Source organism: Stegodyphus dumicola, chromosome 3 (assembly GCF_044657685.1).
Source record: "Stegodyphus dumicola isolate Sdum_Otavi_A_Nest chromosome 3, ASM4465768v1".
Classification (NCBI taxonomy): Eukaryota; Metazoa; Arthropoda; class Arachnida; order Araneae; family Eresidae; genus Stegodyphus; species Stegodyphus dumicola.
Genome location: NC_140770.1, coordinates 107,677,478 through 107,699,834, shown reverse-complemented (window position 1 = coordinate 107,699,834; position 22,357 = coordinate 107,677,478). Strand labels below are relative to the sequence as shown.

Sequence of the window (22,357 nt, the reverse complement as noted above, 5' to 3'; positions counted from 1 at the left end):
AGCCTTGCTCGATCTTTCATTATGGGGAAGGCCTTTACTAACGATTTTTTGAAATTTTCAAATGCATATGTCTGGCTTCCAAATTCCCCTAATAAAAATTTGCCTATATTCTTCCACCATAGCGCGGCCTGTCCTTTTAGTGCAGATGTGGCGATGGCAACATTTTGTCTTTCCGGCACAGGGTAGAGCTGAAAGTGATTTTCTAGGGCTTCTAAAAATATCGCCACCGAATTTTTTCCGTCGAAATTGACGTTTGGCTTGATTGACGCTCTCAAAGTCTGGACCAGGTATCCAAATCCTTCCAATTGGCTTGCCATTTCTTGGTGTTGTCCAGCGGCTTCCATCCGATTTTCTGCCATTTCAGTTCGATAAGTGTTCGGGCGCCAAGGTAGAGTTGCGCGCCTCCAACTTGCACGCAACCAAGAGGTGACTGGAAAAATGACAGAGTCTTGCAAAGGGTTTAAGTCCCTTTTTATTCAACTTAAGAAGTTACAATTGCGTGCTCTTGACGCTCACAAACTACGCCGACTCGGCGGTAAAATAAAAATAAGAACCTGAAAAGAAACTAATAACAAGACTAACTACGAGGCTCTCTAAAAGTAACTAACCTCACCGCGTTTTACAATACCGCTGCTAATTCAGCAAACTTTGAATATCACGTTGAACGATTAACAATTCTCCAAGGCAAGCACACAGGCCGAAACGCGGGGTTCTTCAATTTCCGGCTAACTACCTCCGCGCACGTGAAGTACGAACAGCACACTTCGAACTCGTTTCCTTTCTATTTAACTCAGAATACTTCCGCTGATAATTTGAATCCTTGCGCGTTCTACTAAAATTTACATACTCTGGCATTGGCAGTTCCAGGGGAAAGTAAGGCTTGACAGGAAAGATAGTTTAAACATAAAATAAATGTTAGTTAAAATAAATATAAACCCTACAAGGTTATGACTGCAGTGGGATGAAATATTGTTAGCCTACTAGAATTACTCAGTAAATATAGTAGAAAGTAAAGAAAGTAAGTAGTTATTAGAAAATGATAGACATATTCGTAATCTTCTCGAAATTGTGCAATAAGATCTTATACGACGTGATTGTGTTTCCTTATATGTACCTTATTTGGACATAAACGTGATACTGAATAATCGTTGTTCAAGAAATCCTTTCATTCATGAATGAACAACTGAACTTTCACTTAATAACCGTGAACACACTTTTAGCATCCTATCACCAAAGATTTATATTTACGTCATGCTCTATTTGCGCAGTTGCACATTCATATGCCCAGAGGCCGAAGACGAGAAGTGCGAAGCAGAGTTGTTCGTTGACATTGCGCAGTGAAGTAAGTATTCAGCGTTGCCACTTCAAATGCAAATATGACGCAAACGGCCTAATGCTGCATTAAAGATTATGAAGATATGTGTTTATCTATACTTTCTTTTAAGCAGACTTTTGATTCAAATTCATCTGATCAAAGTAATGAAGAATTGTGAAAGTGTTGTTCCATTTGGTTTTTACAATCAAGTTATATTGAGTCTGGAGTTAATCTGACTAGCCTAACTCTGAATATTCTGTGGGAATATCGATAGAAAATTAGTCAGAGATCTTCGCAGAAAACATACTGACATGCTTAATGTTCTCACAACATGGATTACTCTGAAAATTATTAATGCTACCTTTTTCAATATTGAAACTGTAACATCGAGAAGGAAAAGCCATAAGTACAGGGTGGCGTAGGGAAACGGAAAATTTTTGAATGTAGTGGTTAGCAACTCTATAGCATCCGTAATTGTTCATGAACAGTGTGACATCATTCAGAACGATTTTCTATTTAGATTCGATTAGATTTCTATTTAGATCGAAAATTACTCGGTAGTAGGAATTAGTTAAAAAACATGTTTCGATTCTCGGGCAGTTATTTTATCTACAGAATACACGGAAATTCAAATTACTATTTCTTGTTTTTCTTATGAAGTAAACAGAAATTGCGCAGTTAAATTTAAAGATTTGTTCTTAAAATTTACTTTAACGAAATAAAAGATGAAAAGGGCAACAAAAACTATGCATATTTCTCAAAAATAAAATGTCCTTGCTTTGTTTCATTTCATTTGAATTTAATATAGAGTCGCTTCGCGCGGAATTACTGCTGTAAGTTGAGAACAAAACTTTTCATGCGTGAAATGTCCCGAGTACAGTGCTTCTTTCGCTCCGTTAGACGTCGAGGAAACGTCGCGGATGACGTATCAAAGCCGTCTCGTCGCACAATGATTGGATTTGTCAAACCTTTTTTGAATACGAAATAGAAGTTATTTTAACGTGATGCATTTTAACGTGAAATAGCGTTATGTATTTATCAGTTGTTCGTCTTTCAGACTGAACACAGTAAGGGCACATTAAAAGCAACTGGGCAATAAGGAAATGGCTTAGAAGGTTCCCAAAGCATTTTTTATGCAAATAATTAAACATACACTTGATTGTACAAGTATTACTATCACGCCTCTTTACAAACAAAAATCAAACCCAAACATATCAGTTGATCCTTCTCCAAATTCTGTATGTTTCTCTCATTGTGTTTCTCTCATTGTGATAAAACAACGGTACCTAGAGCCATCAAATTTTAAGTAACGTAATCCTCCTGCGAATATGGGCATCTTTAAGCCGAAATTTGAAATTCGGAATATGTTTCATAATCAATTTCCTATTTTATAAAACTTTAATGAATTTTTGATTAACAAACTCAAGGATTTCAAAGCGAGCAATGACAACGTTGTACAGAAAAAACATCTCCAGCCCGCGAGACTGTGTATCGGAAATTTGAAAGATATGCTCATTTTAACATTATTTTGCGATTCTGCTCTTTAATTGAATTTTATGTTTTAAATGCGAAGAACACGATATTTAATAAATAAAGGTAACACACAAAATGTTTGAAAAAAAAGTCTCTTTGGACGTAATTTAAAATCTGTTTGAAACCTTTCAGATTTTTTTTTTTTTTTTTTTTTTTTTTTTTTTTTTTAAATTTTGTACAAGTAATCAGCATAAAATTCTAAAAATATCAGTTTAAATCCATACTTGCGGTGACATCTACCGTCTCCATGTATTGTATTTGTTACCATATGTGCGTGCCATGCCAGGCGCCTACGCTTATTTTATAGAGCACATAGCTACAAATACTTTAGGAAGTCTTTCATCGTTACTATTCTGTCTCAGTATTGCATCATAAATTTAAATTTTTTATTTGATGTACTAAATACCTATGAATTTTATGTGTTTTTAATTGGTACCTATTTATATTCAAAAGATATCAAATACATCATCATTGGAAAGATGATAATGTTCATACGTGCGAGTCTTTCTTTGCTCAAAATAATGGTGATGTACGGAGAAGAAAAAGGCTCCTTTCCAGTGCAGCAGCACTTAGCCATCTGAGCTGAAAGGTCCTAGTGAGGATGGTTCCAGTCTTGGGAAGTAGAAGTCACGTCCGTTGCAAATTAGACAAATTAACGTCAGAGCGTTTTATAAAATATCCGGTAGGCATATGGCCACGCAGTTCCTCAAAACTAGAATAGAGGCGTTGAGTAACAGCAACAAGAACAAGAAATTGTACTGAAAAAGGGGATGATGGGCCAAAAATGAAGAGGAAACTATGGTTTAGGCATATAACCAGAATTTTCGCACAAATACAACTTTTTAATGTGTTTCGGAAAGAAAAAATTTGCATGTAGGAAGATTCCGATGACTTGAAGGTTAGCCAATAGAACAATAAATCATCGGAGTCATTGCGAATGACCGAATGTCTGGCGGCACTGATGAAGTCTCCATTAATAAAGCATGACGTTGTGGAAAGTGTAACTGATATTTTAAAATACGGAAATTTTTGTTCTTTTATGGGACGTGTCAAATTAGTATATTACTAATAGATACGGAATTACATTTATCTAAATTTCGATCAGAAATTTTGTATAGCCATTTTAGTTTAAGAAAGTAGTGAGCTCCTTGGATTTCCTTTAAAATGGCAATACTTATCTTTTGTATATGTGTGTTTTGTTTTAGAAGTTTTTAATGGATTACTTCATTAGTATAAGAAAGCAAATACGCAGAGCTGTTTCATAAGCTCAGCTGTTAAATAAAAATCGGTGAAAACAGCTGATAGACATAATTTTTTTGTGACAAACATATTCTTTTTAACCTTCCCCCCAAAATTATATCCATCAGCTTCTTTCCTCTTCCCCCCTCGGTTTTGCCTACAGCTTGAACTGATGAAACAGTTGACGGATTATCGAACTTACTGAAAATCAATTAAAATTTTATGTAGACCTCAAATTAAAAAATGATTTAATGTCTACTATTAAATAATGAAGAATCTGTATGTATGTATATGCTTGTATGTTCCTGTCATTGAGGAAACACGGCAGCATCTTGAGCCACTAAATTTTGATTAAATTAAAATTTTATGTAGACCTCAAATTAAAAAATGATTTAATGTCTACTATTAAATAATGAAGAATCTGTATGTATGTATATGCTTGTATGTTCCTGTCATTGAGGAAAAACGGCAGCATCTTGAGCCACTAAATTTTGAATCAACATAGTCTTCCACCCGAACACGAGCACCTTAAAGCCCGAATTTTCAATTTCCGAATTTGAGTTTTATTCATTTCATATTTTGAGCAAATTTAAGAAATTTTGAATAGAGTGACATAAAAGATCTGTGGTGCCACTCGGCAAGTTGTTTATGTTTCAAATTTAATCAGAAAATCCGCCGCATAGTATAAAAGAAGTGTTTTTGCCACTCGACAAAACGCAATGTATTTGTCTTGCCTATTTAATCAACAGTCTCTGCGATTTAAAAGAAATATGCTGCCTCTATCCGAATTAATTGCAGCGTTCACTAAAGTGTAAGACATTTAATTTTTATTTCAAATTTATTATGTTATTAATTAACAAGCTAAGCTATTTAAGAGCGTTAAACGCAGATCGATTACTTTCCATTATTATTAATTACTAAACTTGATCCATGAAATTACATTAGTTAGATTCATTAAAATCATTGTATCTATATATATATTTCTTTTACAGTAATTTCTTTATTTTCTTTTGCAATATTTTATAAAAAGTTTAATGAAAATTATGGATCAAAATTTTCAGTCTTACGTTATTCTGCAAAATAGAAATCAGTAGAGAATAAAAAGAGGGAAAAGATTTTAAATATATAAATGCGTTTATTTCTTTGCTAATTAATAAAATATTCTGCAGTAAAAAACAAGATTCTTCTTTAAATGTTTATTTTTTATGACTATCTTTTATTAAATTTACTTGTTTTATTTTGCATATTCTTCATAGGCGCAATATCATGTTTTTAATTTTTTTCAAATCCTAAATTTTCATTAATCTGATTCGGAATCCTAAAAAGTTCTCTAATCTCACAAATCTTTCAAATTATAACAAGATGAAGGTAAAAAAGAAAGAAAAAAACCTTAATATTAAAAATTTTTTAAATAAATTTTGAAATCTGCGTTCCAGGAAAAAATATGAATATAGTTTCTTAAAAACATGTTAATGTTTATTAAAAAAATAAAAATAAAATTTACTAAACTAAATATATAATTAAAATTCATGTGATATTCTTGCAATATTTATTCTCTCGATATACTCTGACAAAAAATGTTTTTAAGTTACAGTTTAAATTTTTTGCATAATCTTTTTAAATCAAAGGAATGTAGAAGGAAGGGAATTATTTCAAGTGTTAATAAGGATAAGTTCTAAACATTGAAAGCTAAATTGTCTCCAGAAGTTAAACAGAATGTCACTCGAGTCCACAAGTTAACAGTGATCTAAATCTACAGAAATCGTAGCAAACTGCGTTCATTTTAGCGAATGTTTCAGTTGAATGTCAATAAAACTTATGTTTCCAAAGTTTTAAGGTAAAGTGCTGAAAGGTTTTCCGAAGATAAGATTCGAAGGACCAAAAAAGCATAAAAATTTGAGTTTGGAGCCCAAGATCTTGCTCAAGGGTTGTTGGATCCGAGAATTCGAGTAGCGTGTAATAATAATAATGTCCCTAATTTTGTAGGAGTTTATCTTTGTATAGGGAAGATTTTGAGCTTGAAAAAGGAACATCAAGGAGTAAATGTCTATATGGGAAATGACATATGATAAAAAGTATGGCCGGCGCTAGGCATTTTGCTATCCGCTTCAGTCTGTATGGGTTTTAAGTTCTGCAGCTCGATGTTTTCCTAAATTCTAAAAATTTTACCATCTCTAAATATTGCTACTCGGTGCTTCTCTAAATTCTAGAAATTTTGCGGCCTCTAATATCTGCCGTCCGTCTGCTAAGGTTACACCCGCTCTGCTTATGAAAAGTGGGAAATGCAAATTCGATAATAAATCCATGTAACAGAGGCATTACAAGAAAGACAATTAGTGGGAAATTTGATTTAACAACTATGACAGAAAGACATGACATTTTTAAAGGATTTAACAGAAAAATGAATGACTAGAGATTTTAAAGTTTCTAAGGAGCTCCTTGTACAGTCGTTGTTGGCATTAAACTTGTCATTTAAAGCTTAAGCTCCATCATCGCTTTTGGTATTCTCGTATTCATCAGAGAAGTGATTAAATGAAAACATTTGGTATGTTACGTATAAGAAAATTCTGTTTCGTGCCAGTACGCTTTCCGAAATTTCTGCGCGTTTTTTCCGAATCAGAAAGTTATTGTTTACTCTCCAGGATTCACTTTTAGGTTCTTTTGTTATGAGTTGAACGAAAGAGACTTGCCGCTGCGTTTTCACTTTCTTTTCAAGTGCAAGTTTCAGCGCTTTTCAAATTTAATCATTGTAAATAAAAGAGAATGAAGATAAACAATGGGAAGAAAAGAGCCAACAACAAAAACGTGTTGCTTGAAGAAATGGGTCAATAGATTCACTTTGTATTTGAAGAGACCTCTAAAAGGTCTTTTACAGGGCTTTTTGTTCTTTCATATTCGTTCGCTGCCCTCTGGCGTGGGTTTTAACTCGAGCAGCAAGCAAGTTGTTCGCTGAATAACCGGTCATTATCAGTCCTCTCTTTTACTTTGGCCAGAAAAGCCCATTCACTGCGATTTCTGTGTCAAGGTTTACCATCTATTACTTGACGTTTTGGATCAAGAATTTTAACGGAATGTGGATTTCAACTGCCATCCTTGACTTAAAAGTGGGTGGGGAAAGATAAAATATTTTGATGCCTTTGAGAATAAAATTACGTAATTTTGATTGCAGAAAAGGAAAAAAGAAAAGAAAGAAATTTGCTTCAGTTTCCTGCATTAAAAAAAATCTTTTTTGAATTGTTCTTTAGAAAATGTAATTTTTCTATTTTTTTTAAATATTTCTTAAAAAATAAAATAGGAAACACAATGACAGAAAATTCCTTTCAGTTTTATTGTGGATGCGTAACTTATTTTCATCATTCGCCTTGTAACTCCATAAGAAGAGATTAATTTCAGGAGTTATAAAATTAGATTAAATACCAGAATTACAATTAGTTTTAAATTTCTAAAATAATTCATAACTTAAAGTGTATGAATTACTTAAAAAATGGTGGCGATTTATCGCCCTGACTGAATCAGAGGACAAATAAAGATAAACAAGCTTTTATCTACCATTTTTCGTTACAAGCAAAGAAAAAATTATTAATATAAAAAAATTGATTTGCTTAAGGACAATAATCTTATAAAATTAGGCTACCTGTCTTTTTTTTTTTTTTTTCTTTTTGGCTGACGTATAATTATAACGAGTTATAAATCAAGCTATTTGGCTTCATGTAATCAATTATATAGAGGACGTTCATATACCACTAACATGATAATGATACTTGATGCGGTCTCCAACCAATAATACTACCTTGTTTTCAACGTAAATAGTAGTTGAAGAGGCAATCAGTCACTAGCAGCAACCAATCACTTGCAGAAATCAATCACTAGCAATGCACCAGGAAGATGGGCTCACGGACCTGGCTTATTAAATGACTTTGGTTAAAATCCCCAAACACCTAGATGCAATCCAAGAAGGCATTATTCCCCAGTCAATCTAGGGGGACAATTTTGATGCATACAGTCTGAGATTAATAACGCAAGTCAATGGAGAGCGGCATGCATCCACCAACAAGGAGAACATAATTAAGACACAATAACACGCCGAATAAATACTAATTCAGAAGTCAAACTACAAAAATCAGCAAATTTTGTAAATATAAAGCTGATTTTTGTTGTTTGACTTCTGAATTAGTAAGGAGAACATAGTAAAGTCGTCGACTGTCTCCCTGTGTTGACCAGGGAGAGCCAAACTACCACGGAAACCTTCGATATCTAACCATGTAGCAACCCCACAACCAAGAGGCAGATAAGGCAGTACCATAGGTCCTTGCCGAGCTTGAACCTACCACCGAATAAACGATGGTTCTAGTCTCTGTGAAGACTGATTATTTTCCTCAGAAATCGAGTCTCTCTAGGTACAGGTCCTAGCCGGAACGCCCGGAGTTTTCCCCTAAGTCGATCCCCGGTTTGGGGTTGGAATCGATCATTAGCGGAATCATTGCAGTTAATCATTAGCAGAAAATCACCAGCAACAAGGTAACTCTTCCTGTAGTCATAAGTTGCAATTAACATCCACTTGTCTTTAAACTTCTTATACGTGCTTTACATTTGCATTAGTATGAATGAATATATGTAAGGAACGAATATATGTATATAGCCTTTGTAAATGAATGTAAGTGGATCAGTTTCTTCTTGTTAAATTTGGTAAAGATTCATTCGAATAATCTCATGGTTCAAAAACTGTCATCAGGGAGCAAATACTTGTATTACAATTTTTATAAACCAAAGCTTGATTTTAAGAAATTAGCTTCTAAATCTACAAATGTTTGCTTTTGTTTTATGTACATGTTACTGAATTACTTTCTTCAGATTAATAGTTTAGAAATAACTGAATAAAGAACCGATATGGTATACAATAATGTTTTTTTCTGTAAACCATTTACTGCAAATATTATATAATTTAATTTTAAAGTTGCAAATGCTCTTTGCAATGACCAGTATTTCCAATAAATAAATAAATAAATGAGCTTGTTCTTTATATTACTTCACCTAAAAATAATGAATATATTTTAGCGAGATAAAGAAAATTTGATGCACGCAGTAGAACTAAATATATTAACTGAGTATGTTTGCGATTAATACTTATGCAAGTAACCGGCTAGAGATGAATTAACAGATTTTTTTTTTCTTTATTTTTTAATAGGAAGAGAATTATGGGTTATTCTGGTAACAAGCGACCCACAAGAAGAACCATTATTTAAGCCCAATGTTAAATATGTTGCAAATATGCATGGAAATGAGGTAAGGCTTTTGGAATGTGTCATTTATAACGATAAATAGATTGGATGTGCAAAAATAGATCACTGGAAATAACGTGCTCTCTTGAGATTCTTTTATTCCCTGTGCTGTAGATCTGCTACTGTTGGACTCTAATTTTGCTGATGCAAACGGTCGCTCACATTTACAACTTAAAAGATTAGCATTTCGTTGCTTACTGCAATGGATCAAATTTAGGAAGACAAGTTTTTCATTCACAGAAATGAACGAATGCTTCCAATCAATAAATAAATTAAATGCTTCCATTAATGTCAAAAGATTCCCTACCCCGTACGTGTTAGTTTTTATGCAATTTTCTTATAGCTAAAAATTTCCTACAAAATAAACTAATGGCAGTAGTGCTAATAGGATGAATTACTGATATGCTTTAAAGATGAGACATAAATTATAACAAAACTCCAATTATCTGGGCTCCATTTATATGAAGTTTATATTTATAAGCTAAATAAGCCCATTATTAATTTGTTTACTTGCTTTTAATTTTCATTAATTAAAGTGATTTAGAAGCATAATATAATAGAGTACAAACTTTTCAGACGCTGTTAAAAATTAATTTTAATAAGTGTATGTGGCATAAGTTGACCTTCAGTATTCGATGAACAGGTAAATATCCTTCAAATATTAAAAGAAAAATAATCAAGTACTGTTTATAGAGATACTGTGATGTTTGTAAGGTGTACGTAAATAAAAATTAGAAAGTAAGAAAAAAACATTTTTTAATTTTGCAAAATGTGTATTTTCTGTTTTATTTTATTCATTTAGATCGTGGTCCTGACTAATCTGGATATCTGCAGATTACCAGTTTACATATTTAGTTACGTTGTGCATCAAAAGATTAAACATAAAACAGTACGGAATAACTTCTAAATTTCTGTTTCGATTGACTCCAGTAATTAATTAATAATTTTAAGTAATTTCAGTAATTATACTGCTTTATTGTAGTAAAAACATGTGTACACAATTAGAATCTCCACTTTAATATTAATTTCCTGTATAATGCATTTATAAATATTCCCAGATGAAAGTTATGATATGTAATTCACTGAATAACTTCTGACTTTCCAAGATCCTTCAGATACTGACTTGATGTTTAAATCGATGACTATTTAATCAACTAATCAAGGATAATAGAGGGTAACGACTACCGTTCTTGCTAAAGGGTAGCTTACTGCTTCTTGAAGGTTTTTGTTGGGTACGGAAGCAAAGGTAATCCATCTGAGGGGACTTTGAAGACTCAGTCTGACCTAAATTCAAAGAATATATTAGCTACCTCGTCCATTTGGGCATCTAGCTGATACTAACTGTAGACTAAGATCTGTGATTTTCTTCACACGTAACAGATTTTATGATAAGAAAAGACTTATCTTAATACATTATCAGAATGATAAATAAAAATAGTTTCAGTCTCTAATCATCTCACAGTGTGAAAGCAGCAATTATATCATCTAACCCTTAGAGATAGCTCTCGTAGGTTTTGTCATAGTCAAAACAAATTAACAAACTAACTTCTAGAGTCTGATGATGGTTTGAATTATCATATACGTTAAGTCATCCTTCATAGCGAATTAATTGATAGTTCTTGCCTTGGTCATGTTAGAACTCTTTAGTTTATTCTATCCATTTTTCATTGTCGGCATATTATGTTACAGTACCCTACCTACCCGCCCTGGCAGAGTTAGCAATTCATCTAGTTGTTTCCAGATATAGTATATTACATACCGTTTTTGTTAACAAAATAAGACCCTGTTTTTAGGTTTTTCTGTATTTTTGTTCTAAAATATATATGGTAGAGTCTTATAATCAGGCAATTTTTATAAATAAAATTAAAGAATGGGAGGAAGGGGCTTAATTATCATACCTTACAGAATAATTACACTGTTTAAATGCAAATAAAGCAGGTTTTGTTATAGTTAAATAATTAAGAATAGTTTATCAGCTAATTTTGGGTACAGAAACGCAATGGTTTTCCAGTAGAAGAGGGATTGCAGTTGAGTCCGATGTATCCTCCTCTTGATAAAGTTATATCTGATTTGATTGAATTCCTCTTCTTTGGTATTTTTTTCTGCTTTTTGTACAATGTAACCAAAAACATTCTTGCCGTTTTGAGCAGTCAGAAAGAAAATGTTATAAAACAAAGAAAAATCACCGCTAATCCTCAAAGTAATCATCATCGGCATAAAGTAATCATCATAGTCGTGCCTTTTGCTAACGAGTGGCTGGCTGTGCGATGCCATCGCGGTAAAATTCAGGAGCCTTGTATGCAAATAAGCCGGTGAGGGCTTTTTCGAGGTCTGGGCGGTTGTTGAAGGATTTCCCACGAAGATAGTTGTCCAGGGAATGAAAAAGGCGGTATTCTCTTGACGCGTGGTCTGGGGAGTATGGTGGATGGGGTAATGTCTCCCAGCCCAGTCGCTGGATTGTGTCCGAGCCATATGCGGCCTCGCATTTTCATGGAAGAAGAGTACACCCTAACGATTGACCAATGCATCAGTCTCTTTATGCATCAGTGCCTGATCCACACCTTCCAACTCCTACGAGTGCAGGACTGCCGTGATGGTTTGACCCACTGGCAGGAGTTCATAGTACACCACTTGGCGACTAGTCCACCAGATACAGACCATGATCTTGCATGGGTGGAGGAAAGGTCTCGCTGTGTGAGGCACAAGGTCACGTGGTAACAACAAATTTTTGGAACGCCTGGGTGTGTCATACTGGACCCACGTTTCATCGCTGGCGAGTACTCGATCAAATATGTATGCATTGCGGTGCCGAGTAAGCAATGACAAACAGGCAGCGACACGCTGTTGTTTGTTTGCATCGGACAGTGAGTGGAGTACCCACTTGCTCAGTTTGTATGCCTTTACTATACGGTGCAAATGGAATCTGATCATTTCATCAGATACCTGGAAGTATGCAGCAAGCTCAACATATGTTTGGCTACTGTCATTCTCAATGGCTGCTCTCAGGGCCTCATCGCCCAGCGCTTGTGACCGACTGCTGCGTCGTGCATCACTAAGAGACGTATCTCCTGACCTGAACTTCGGGCACCATTGCCTAGCGGTTCGTTCGTTAACAGCATCATCCGCAAAGGCCTGGCAAATTCGGCGACGTGATTCTGCTGCTGACAGGCCCACTTAAAAATCATACAGCAAACAACTCCGAACGAGCGCCTTTGACGCATCCATTTCAATCAGTCGCTATGTGAGTTATGTTATGATGATTATCGAGCAATATGCATGATTTGTTCTGGTTGTCATCAGGTGATAGCACAAAGTGCGCAGAAGGTTCTTGGACCAACGGTTCGGAGACTGAGTCCGAACCGTAGGTCCAAGAGGGCAAGAGTTGATGGTGAATCAAATCAAATCGGTTCATGGCTTTCGCAACATTAGCAGACTGACTGAATAGTGCCCTAAGGCGTTCTTTTTTACGGGGATACTTCCTTCTTTCTAGGTCTTCTTTCATGGTTTCTGGCAGGTTTTTCAAGATAACTTTTAAAGGTTTTTCCCTCTCTAGTTGATAAGTGTGGAAAGGAATGTTCTTAGCTTGTAATAGTCTGGTAGCTGCGTGATATTCTTTAGGAGTCTTGACGTTAACGTACAGAGATTGAGTCTTCATTTCAGCTTCAATTTCGTCCGTGCATACTGTGTAGAGTAATTCTCCCACTTCCATTCAGTTAATTTCTTTTTGTGAAAATACGATCGGTGGTGGAATCTCGTCTGATATTTCCATTGGGTTTTTCGTTGATATTTCCATCGGGGTTACTACAGCTGATGGAACCGATGCAACGCGCTTTTATACTCTTGGTCAATGCCCGGACTCCCATCCTAACCACTTTATCGCCAGGCTTGGCGACTATTTTTATGTTGGGGTTCACTCTTCCAATGTCATATCAGAAACGGCAAGAGCGTTTATTTATAGGGTATTTGAAATTAATTGGTATTGAATTTCACTTCGTTTGGGTCTCTGTGTAAAACAAGTTCTAAATTTCTCACTTTTTGCTTATATATGTATATATATATATATATATAAATTAAAGTTATATATATATATATATATAGTGGCGGACAAAAAAACTGCATCAACTTCTTAAAAATGAAAAAGTGTGCATATAATGTGTTTCATGTATATGTTTTGTGTAAAGATAATATTGTTACAATGAAATAAAGTTGTGGGATTTATCAAGTTTTATTAGGATTAATAATTTGATTTTAATTACTCAGAAAAATAAAAAATGTGTGAAAATGTAATACTTAAGAAAGTGGGGAACAAAGTAATTAATACACAAATTTTGTAGTTAATGTAAGTTCTACGTAAGTACGTATACTTCCTCGAGTTGCGATGACAGCCTTGCAGTGGTCCGTCATAGAAGATATGATCTTCTGAATGTAATTCTGGTCAATTTCATGGATCCAAACTAATGCTTTCCTGCAGTTTAATTTTAGTAGCAGGCTTTTTAGCATCAATTTTTAATACCCATTATATGCCAACAGTTTTCAGTGGGATTCAGATCGGGTTAATTCCCAGGTCAGTCCAAAACTTTAATTCCAAATTTTGCCAGATAGGCCTGCAGCTAAAGGGAGGAAAATTACTTTTGTAATATCCGTTATGTTGTGGAGATGAAAACTTGTAAATGAGACAACAAAATCATGCATAAATAAGTTAGATAGCATTTACCGATTTCTCTGTATGATAGGGTGTAAAGTCCTGATGGAAAATGCCATCTCCAGCATTTTTAAAATGATCCCGAATAACTGGTTTTAAACCCCTCTACAAGATATCGATATAAGCCGATGTATTCACAGTTCTAATAAGAAATTTCAAGTGTTTAAACGCATTTTTGCTGGATACGCATCTCTAGACCATTTGGCTTGCTGCGAATTTCATAGTAGCCAGTATGCAATCTGGATGATAAACTTCACTTTTATGTCTCCGAACACAAAGCTTATCGTCCGATGCATATTGGTTGAATTTAGATTCATCCGAAAATAGTATACTGAGTCCCATTAAGCCCGAATATTAATTCAGCTTGAATATTAATGAGTCCCATTAAGCCTGAAACATGCTGATTTGCTCAAGTCGCTTCTGCGTCTTTCTTTCTTTCTTTCTTTTTTTTTCTTTTTTTCTTTTTTTATTTCGGTGTGTGCGTGTGTGTAAGTAAAGGCTTTTTCTTGGAGCGATACGCAAGCAGGCCGCATCTCACTGGACATCTCTGACCAGTTCGAGCGCCTAACAGCACAATTTTTCCCAAATGCAAGTTTTAAATCAGCAACGCTTGCAAAACGATTACGGAGAGACATCCGGTCTAGATATCGGTCGTCAAATTTTGTGGTCACCTTCTTCCGGTCTGATCCGGTCCCTCTCTCAGCATCACAAAGTTTCAAGCTCCAGTTTAATTGCTCTTGAGATGGTTGAATGATTGTAGCTAATTTTAGCAATCACAAGTGTCGAATATCCCTCTTAACTGCCACACATTTTTTCCTTTGCGTGAGTTGAACATACGGAATCATCCTTTCATCGTTTAAAGTAAGAGACGAATGACCCTTTTTCCGTTTTACCGCGCTATTTATATGAATGGGATGGCACAATACTTCAGAAGCGTTCTTTTTTACGGGGATACTTCCTTCTTTCTAGGTCTTCTTTCATGGTTTCTGGCAGGTTTTTCAAGATAACTTTTAAAGGTTTTTCCCTCTCTAGTTGATAAGTGTGGAAAGGAATGTTCTTAGCTTGTAATAGTCTGGTAGCTGCGTGATATTCTTTAGGAGTCTTGACGTTAACGTACAGAGATTGAGTCTTCATTTCAGCTTCAATTTCGTCCGTGCATACTGTGTAGAGTAATTCTCCCACTTCCATTCAGTTAATTTCTTTTTGTGAAAATACGTATGTATGTTGTAATGTATGATGTAATTTGAATGTGGAATGATTTCATGCTTTGCAGCAAGTATAAGATAATTTTATGTGAATAAAATAATGCGTTTACATTACAAAATGTTTATTGTTCTAGGTAATGCAGTTTTTTGTCCGTCATTGTGTATAATATATATTGCATAACTGCTGCTAATTATAATAATTACGTTTAGTTGGGCGGTGTTAGTTTACGCCTGTATTCACTATATTAATTACTAGTATGCCTGAAAACCAATAGGTAATAATGTATCATTAATGTTTCTTACATTTTTCTTTCTGTGCCATATTAATTATATTATTTAATTAGCTAATTTGCTTTTCATTCTAATCAGAAATAAATGAATTTTAATCAGAAAGAATGTTCATATCAAATATTCATCTAAATTTTCATTTCTTAAATGTTATCCTTAAATGCTGTAAGGTTATACTTAATGTATTACTGCTACTTTTGTCCTATAATCCTAACAGACATATAGCGAGTTATCGCTATGTTTGAGGTAGAACGACAAAGTCTTATGAAGGTATAAAACAGACTTTCCATTTAAACAGAACTTTTAAAATAAAGTTACGACTTTGTGCTAAAATAACTACAGCTTGTGATGATGCAAATAAAGAACAACTGTCAATTCAAATTAAATGTTAATCTGAAGTCTAAGACTACATAGTTAAATACTAAGCTATAAGCTGTCTGAATAATTTACCGGCGCATCAGATTAAAATATCGGTGACGACAGAATCCAAAGCTGAGTAATTAATTATAACTAGCTAGAGCTGGCAGAAAATAAGCACGCTACACTAGTGCCAGGAACTCTCTCTCTAAGTTGCTCAAGATCCAAAATCTTTAACTTAAATATACAAACAACTAATTGCAATACGGAAAAAAGTTAAAGTATAAATCCAAACCATAATAACTGGTTAGTTAAAGATAAAACCCGTACACTTTTCTGTACCAAAATTTAAGTAATCATAACTTAAATTGAGAATAATATAAGGAATATTTTCAAAAGCTTACAAGAAAAAGGATTTAATAGTATTTTAAAAGTTCTTTAACGACCTTGCTAAGTTTTTTAATTCTAAACTTAACAGCATAATCCAACTTTTACAGTCATCAAGTTAAATGTCTAAAACTAATTTTCAGTTACAGAAGTTTGGATTTTGCTTGGACGAGTTTCATACAAATACTATTCATTTCATATCTCATTTATTTCTAGGAATCTGGAAGGAAAATTGTTTGGCAAAGACATTTTAAATTTTACAAAATTAATGTGCAAATTTTACAAAATTAAAATGCCATTCACACTTTTATAAAACTTTTTAACAGCTCGCTTTCTCTAAATTCGATTTCTCACCTCTGCTAGCTTTAAATTTACCGTACACAACATTAGAACACTTAACTTTTATGAAACAGTTAACAAGCATACTTCATGAAAATTCATTTACTTTCAAAAGATTACTCAATTTGAGCTTTAAATGCACAGAAGTTGCTCATATTTATTTCGAAAATTGTGCCAAAATTTTACTCGATATTCTCTTGGACTAAAATCACAGCATCATGTTTACACTAGAAATAAAAATTCTTCATAATAAATGCATAATTAAACTAAAAAGTTACCTTCCTGAATAAAACTGTAATGTTCTCGTGTGAGACAAAACTCAACATAACGTAGAAACTTGTGCTCTAAGATTAAAAAATAAACTGAATATTTAAAGAAATAAAGTGACTTTTTACTTATCTATGTTTCTTTGGAAATCTTTTATCCTTTTCGTAAGAAATTCCTCCCAGGACGGGAAAAGACTGGTGTGATGAATGAAGAAATGAAGAAACTAAGTTCTAAATAGCATTAAAGAGAATATTTATAACAGAAGTTAAGCAATGTCATTAAAGTTTCTTAAGCGTCCGAAGATTTCCCTGGTCGTCCTCTTCTTGCTTGCGTTTCTGTAACCGGTCCATCATACATATAGATTTCCGCCGGGGCTACAAAAATTCCGGAGTACGAGGCCGCTTCTTCGCTAATTAGTGTGCTGTCGGAGATATCTAGTTCGTCTAGAGCTTCGACCGCTAGCTTGGCCCCTCTTCGAGTGGTCGCTTGCATGGATTCTGGCTTAGCTGACCTGATCTTTTCCCGTCGGTGTAAGCCTTCTTCGTAACTGCTCGTTCATTGATTTCCCAACAGTCGTTCCTTAGCACTCAGTTGGACGCCACATCTGAGAAATCTTTGTACTTTTCTTTGATTTCTAGATTTATTCCTTGATCTCTTCTTTCTTCTTGGCTCCTTGGCGCTTGATGGGGTCTTAATTTGCTTTCATACATACATTCACCATTTTGGCGTCTCAAAAATACCACTGTTTTCCTTATTCGCTCAGTTAAAAATGGGCCTTCGAGTTTATTGCAAAACTTCCCAAACTTTCTTCTTGGTGCACAAGAAATATAATGTTTAATTTTCAAGATTTTATCTGCCACCTTAAAATCAATTTCCCGCCTTTTCTTGTCATAACAAAACTGTTGTTTCGCCCAGGCCATATCCGAATATCTGTTTGCCTCATCCACTAATTTCTCAATGTCTGCCATCAGGAATTCTTCAGACCTCTTTTTAGGGAAGAAAAAAATTATCGCGGGGCGTTATTAATTTAGCCGATGTGTTCTCTGTTTTATTAAGTTTTGTCGTTCTCAAATCAAATGAAAAGAGTTTATTGATGCAGTCATTTCTTACGTAGATGTGGATAAATTCTACTATATTTCTATTCCCCGTTCTGAAATATTCCACTGTGGTCGATAAGAAACCATCTTAAAATGTTATATGCGAAGACTTGTACATATATAAAAAGTTTAACTAACGAATTGCTTTCCTCTGATATAACTCTAAGTGCAGCTTGGTACTTTACATGAATTTACTTAAAACTGAATCTGCAACAATTCAGCTCTTTTGAAGGGAATTATTTCTACCCACTTTGAGAAATGATCAGCGATTACGAGCAAATATCTATTTTCATTTTTTTTCACTACGTATGTAGATACAGTCAAAAGTCGTTAATCCGGACTCTTCGGGACTTCGGCGATTCCGAATTATCGATTTTTCCGGATTATAGATCATCAGTTTAAATCAGGTAAGATGGCATGCAGAAATTACAAAATTAAAAATATGAAACCGTAATTTATGAAATAAAGAACAATTATGATCTAAAGGGTATCAAATTTTACAAAAAGAAAAAGCTTTATTTTTTTGTTTACTTTATTAAACATTTCTTTCAATGTAAGTTGCTTCATTTCATGTGATAATACTTTCTCTTTAATTCTATTAAACAGACATAATTTAGACTAGAAGAGAAACACGCTAATGTGACAATCAAAATGGTAACAAAAAAAAAACTTGTATTTAGCGTAGGTATAATGAAACACTCAATCGATTTCGAGGGCAGCTAAAGGTCCCTCTTCATCAGGAGAAAGAAATACATAGAAAGAAGAAAATAGGAGAAGGAGTCACAGAAACACGTGGTCCTTATCAGCACTGCACGTGGTTATAACTAGATTTTTAATCAGAGTTGCACTGGCGAGGGGTAAATGCACCTTACGCTCAAAACCTGAACTTCAAATAATGGAAAGCAACCACTGAACGGATTTTTATACCATCTGGTAGTACCAAACGCGAGGAGGTAACGCCATCTATCGGCAAAAATAACTGAATTAAGATAATAGAATTTTAAAGGCATTAGGAAGGACTGGATTGGACTTCAAATCATTAACTAAACTTGCTAAATCTTTGTGAATGTGAAAAGCCTCAAGAAAATCCAATTCACCTATGGAAGAAGCCTTTTGGATGATTTTTGCAGACCCAAAATCAAAATTATGGTTAAAAGTTCAACTATGATACGCTATTGAAGACTTGTTAATTTCGCCTTTTTTGACATAAGATTCATGTTCCTTGATACGAAACTTCAACGCTCTTTTTGTTTCGCCAATATATCTTAAACCACACTGACACGATATACTATAAATTCCCCAAGAATTCAAGACAGAAACGCAATCTTTTAGAATGGAAGGGTGAATTTTATTAATAGGGGAGAAACCGACTTGAAAATTGAATTTCTGGAGAATCCGTGCAATTTTATAGCTAACAGAAGGATAAAATGGAAGCACGACAAGGTCATTAATATTATTTCTAACAGTGGAATGTCTTCTTTGATGGGAATCTGAAAATTTTTTAACGGCTTTATCAATAATCACGGGAGAAAATCCACGGTCAATCGCAACTGCTCTCAAATAATTAAGCTCATTGGTAAGCAAAGATTCAGAGGAACAAATTTTAAGCGCGCGGAATACATAATAGTAAAAAGAAGCCATTTTTTGCTTAACAGGGTGGCATGACATGGCATGGGGTGGCAAACAAACTGCAAAGGGTTTACGGTACACAGTGGTGCTAAAATCGGTTTCTTCATTTTATCCTTCTGTTAGCTATAAAATTGCACGGATTCTCCAGAAATTCAATTTTCAAGTCGGTTTCTCCCCTATTAATAAAATTCACCCTTCCATTCTAAAGGATTGCGTTTCTGTCTTGAATTCTTGGGGAATTTATAGTATATCGTGTCAGTGTGGTTTAAGATATATTGGCCAAACAAAAAGAGCGTTGAAGTTTCGTATCAAGGAACATGAATCTTATGTCAAAAATGGCGAAATTAACAAGTCTTCAATAGCGTATCATAGTTGGACTTTTAACCATAATTTTGATTTTGGGTCTGCAAAAATCATCCAAAAGGCTTCTTCCATAGGTGAATTGGATTTTCTTGAGGCTTTTCACATTCACAAAGATTTAGCAAGTTTAGTTAATGATTTGAAGTCCAATCCAGTCCTTCCTAATGCCTTTAAAATTCTACTATCTTAATTCACTTGTTTTTGCCGATAGATGACGTTACCTCCTCGCGTTTGGTACTACCAGATGGTATAAAAATCCGTTCAGTGGTTGCTTTCCATTATTTGAAGTTCAGATTTTGAGCGTAAGGTGCATTTGCCCCTCGCTAAGTCAACTCTGATTAAAAATCTAGTTATAACCACGTGCAGTGCTGATAAGGACCACTGTTTCTGTGACTCCTTCTCCTATTTTCTTCTTTCTATGTATTTCTTTCTCCTGATGAGAAGGGACCTTTAGCTGTCCTCGAAATCGATTGAGTGTTTCATTATACCTACGCTAAATAAAAGGTTTTTTTTTTTTTTTTTTTTTTTTTTTTTTTTTTTTTTTACGATTTTGAGACATAATTTCTTGTTTAGTTACAAAGTTCCGCTGTTCAAGTCCTATAATTGCTGTGTTGAAAATACCGACTAATTTGTCAATCGAAATGTTTTCGTTTTCAATAACCTGTGGGTCACTTTCTTCACTATCGGAAGCGAATTATAATGACGAGGAACTTGATTTAAATCATATCAAAGACGGACTACATCGAGATGAAATACTACACTTAGTAAGGAATTATAAGCCAAATAAAATAAAAATATCTGCCCTGAAGATAAGGATAGTGCTGACAGATCAACTTCCAATCCGCGGCGTGAAATTGATAAACAGATTTCGGATTTCAAAACATACTTTCGCTTTGTAAATACAAATTACATATTAGTAAATATATATCGGAAATTCTATTTGACATAATCGAAAGTTCAAGCTTACTTTTATGAAATTGCTCTAACAGTCCGCAAAAAATAATAAGCCGGATTCAATTCGAAGATTAAGGAACAACGCAATCTGCAACATTAACTGAATTAAATAATCTTTACTTAGATTATACCGTCCGTTACACATTAAACGCGCATGCGCAAAAACATTCGCAGCCGTAAAGGTCTTACGCGCACTCGTAAACGCCTGTGCGCATGCGTGAACGCGACGCATGCTCAGAAAGTTTGTAGCTTTGAGGTCCGGTTTATGGGTGTCCGAATTAACGACTTTTGACTGTACCTAATAGGTCAATTCCTATTATTTTATTAGGGAAAGTAGCTTTTATGCTAGTCAGATACCCGGCCAGGTTAAATTATATCGTTAACTGACTGACAGTGGCATATCAGCGCTCTTAAAGCGCTGTATTGAGTCTCAGTTTTTTGTAGCTGTGGAAAATAAGCAGTTTCCCTTACTCATTGGACTGTTTTCCTTATTCCGAGACGGCCTGAAATTGGCGCAGCATACAAATCCTTCAAAATACTTAATTTAAAACTCGCGGATATAAACTGGTCTCAATTCATTATTATTATTTGTGACTTTGAAGTAGAACAAAAGATTGTCAAATTTTGTAATTTGTAGCCCTGTTCCTAATACCCGTCATATCATGGTGTTCAAAATGATCGGAATCTTTTTAAGTACGCATAAATATTTTTAAATTACGGGTCTCTTTGTATTTCTGAAATAACTGTTTCTCGTGAATCTAAAATTTTAAAAATTAACATGGCATATTTCACTTTTTACCCCTCATCATCTCGTTTAATTCACTACAACATTTTCTTTCCTGGGATATGTTTAATTATTAAACTCTGCTCTTGTAATTTAAGAGCCCATTTTAAAAGTCTGGGAGACAAATTCTTCCGCGAATACAAGTGTACAATAGCCGCGTGGTCCTATATACGGTAACTGCTTTTTATCAAAATAAACACAAAATTATTTCACGGCTAACGGGAATTGCTAATGTTTCTCTTCTCGTAGCAGTATAATTTCTTTGTGTTGGATTAAGTGTTTTGCTAAAATGTACAATCGGCGGTCTGTCTTGCATAAGCATCGCTCCTACCGCGAAATCCGATGATAGAAAAGGTTTCTAATTTACAGTCCACTTCAGGAAATTTCAAGACGACTTGGGTTAATACCGGTATTTAAATCTTACAAACCGCCATGTTTGCTTCTGCCGACGAAGTAAATCTGGCTTTTTTTTTTTTTTTTTCTCTTTTTAAATTCAAGTAGTTTCTCTGCTATCTGAGCAAAATCTTTGACGAAAATCCTGTAATATGATCGCAAGTCCAAAAATGAGGCCAATTTCTTTGTCGTCTTAGACGGTGGATAATTTTTTATCACTACACTGTTA

General features: G+C 34.4%; 1 protein-coding gene across 2 annotated transcripts in view; it reads left to right on the top strand.

Moving 5' to 3' along the window:
• The window catches only part of LOC118190855 (carboxypeptidase D-like), a 164,044-nt gene that overhangs the window by 77,823 nt on the left and 63,864 nt on the right, over positions 1 to 22,357 (top strand). For both annotated transcript variants that reach the window (XM_085813148.1, XM_085813149.1), the window contains exon 3: positions 9,273 to 9,370. In XM_085813148.1, coding sequence (XP_085669274.1) covers positions 9,273 to 9,370 — 98 coding nt within the window. The remainder of the gene's footprint in view (positions 1 to 9,272; positions 9,371 to 22,357) is intronic.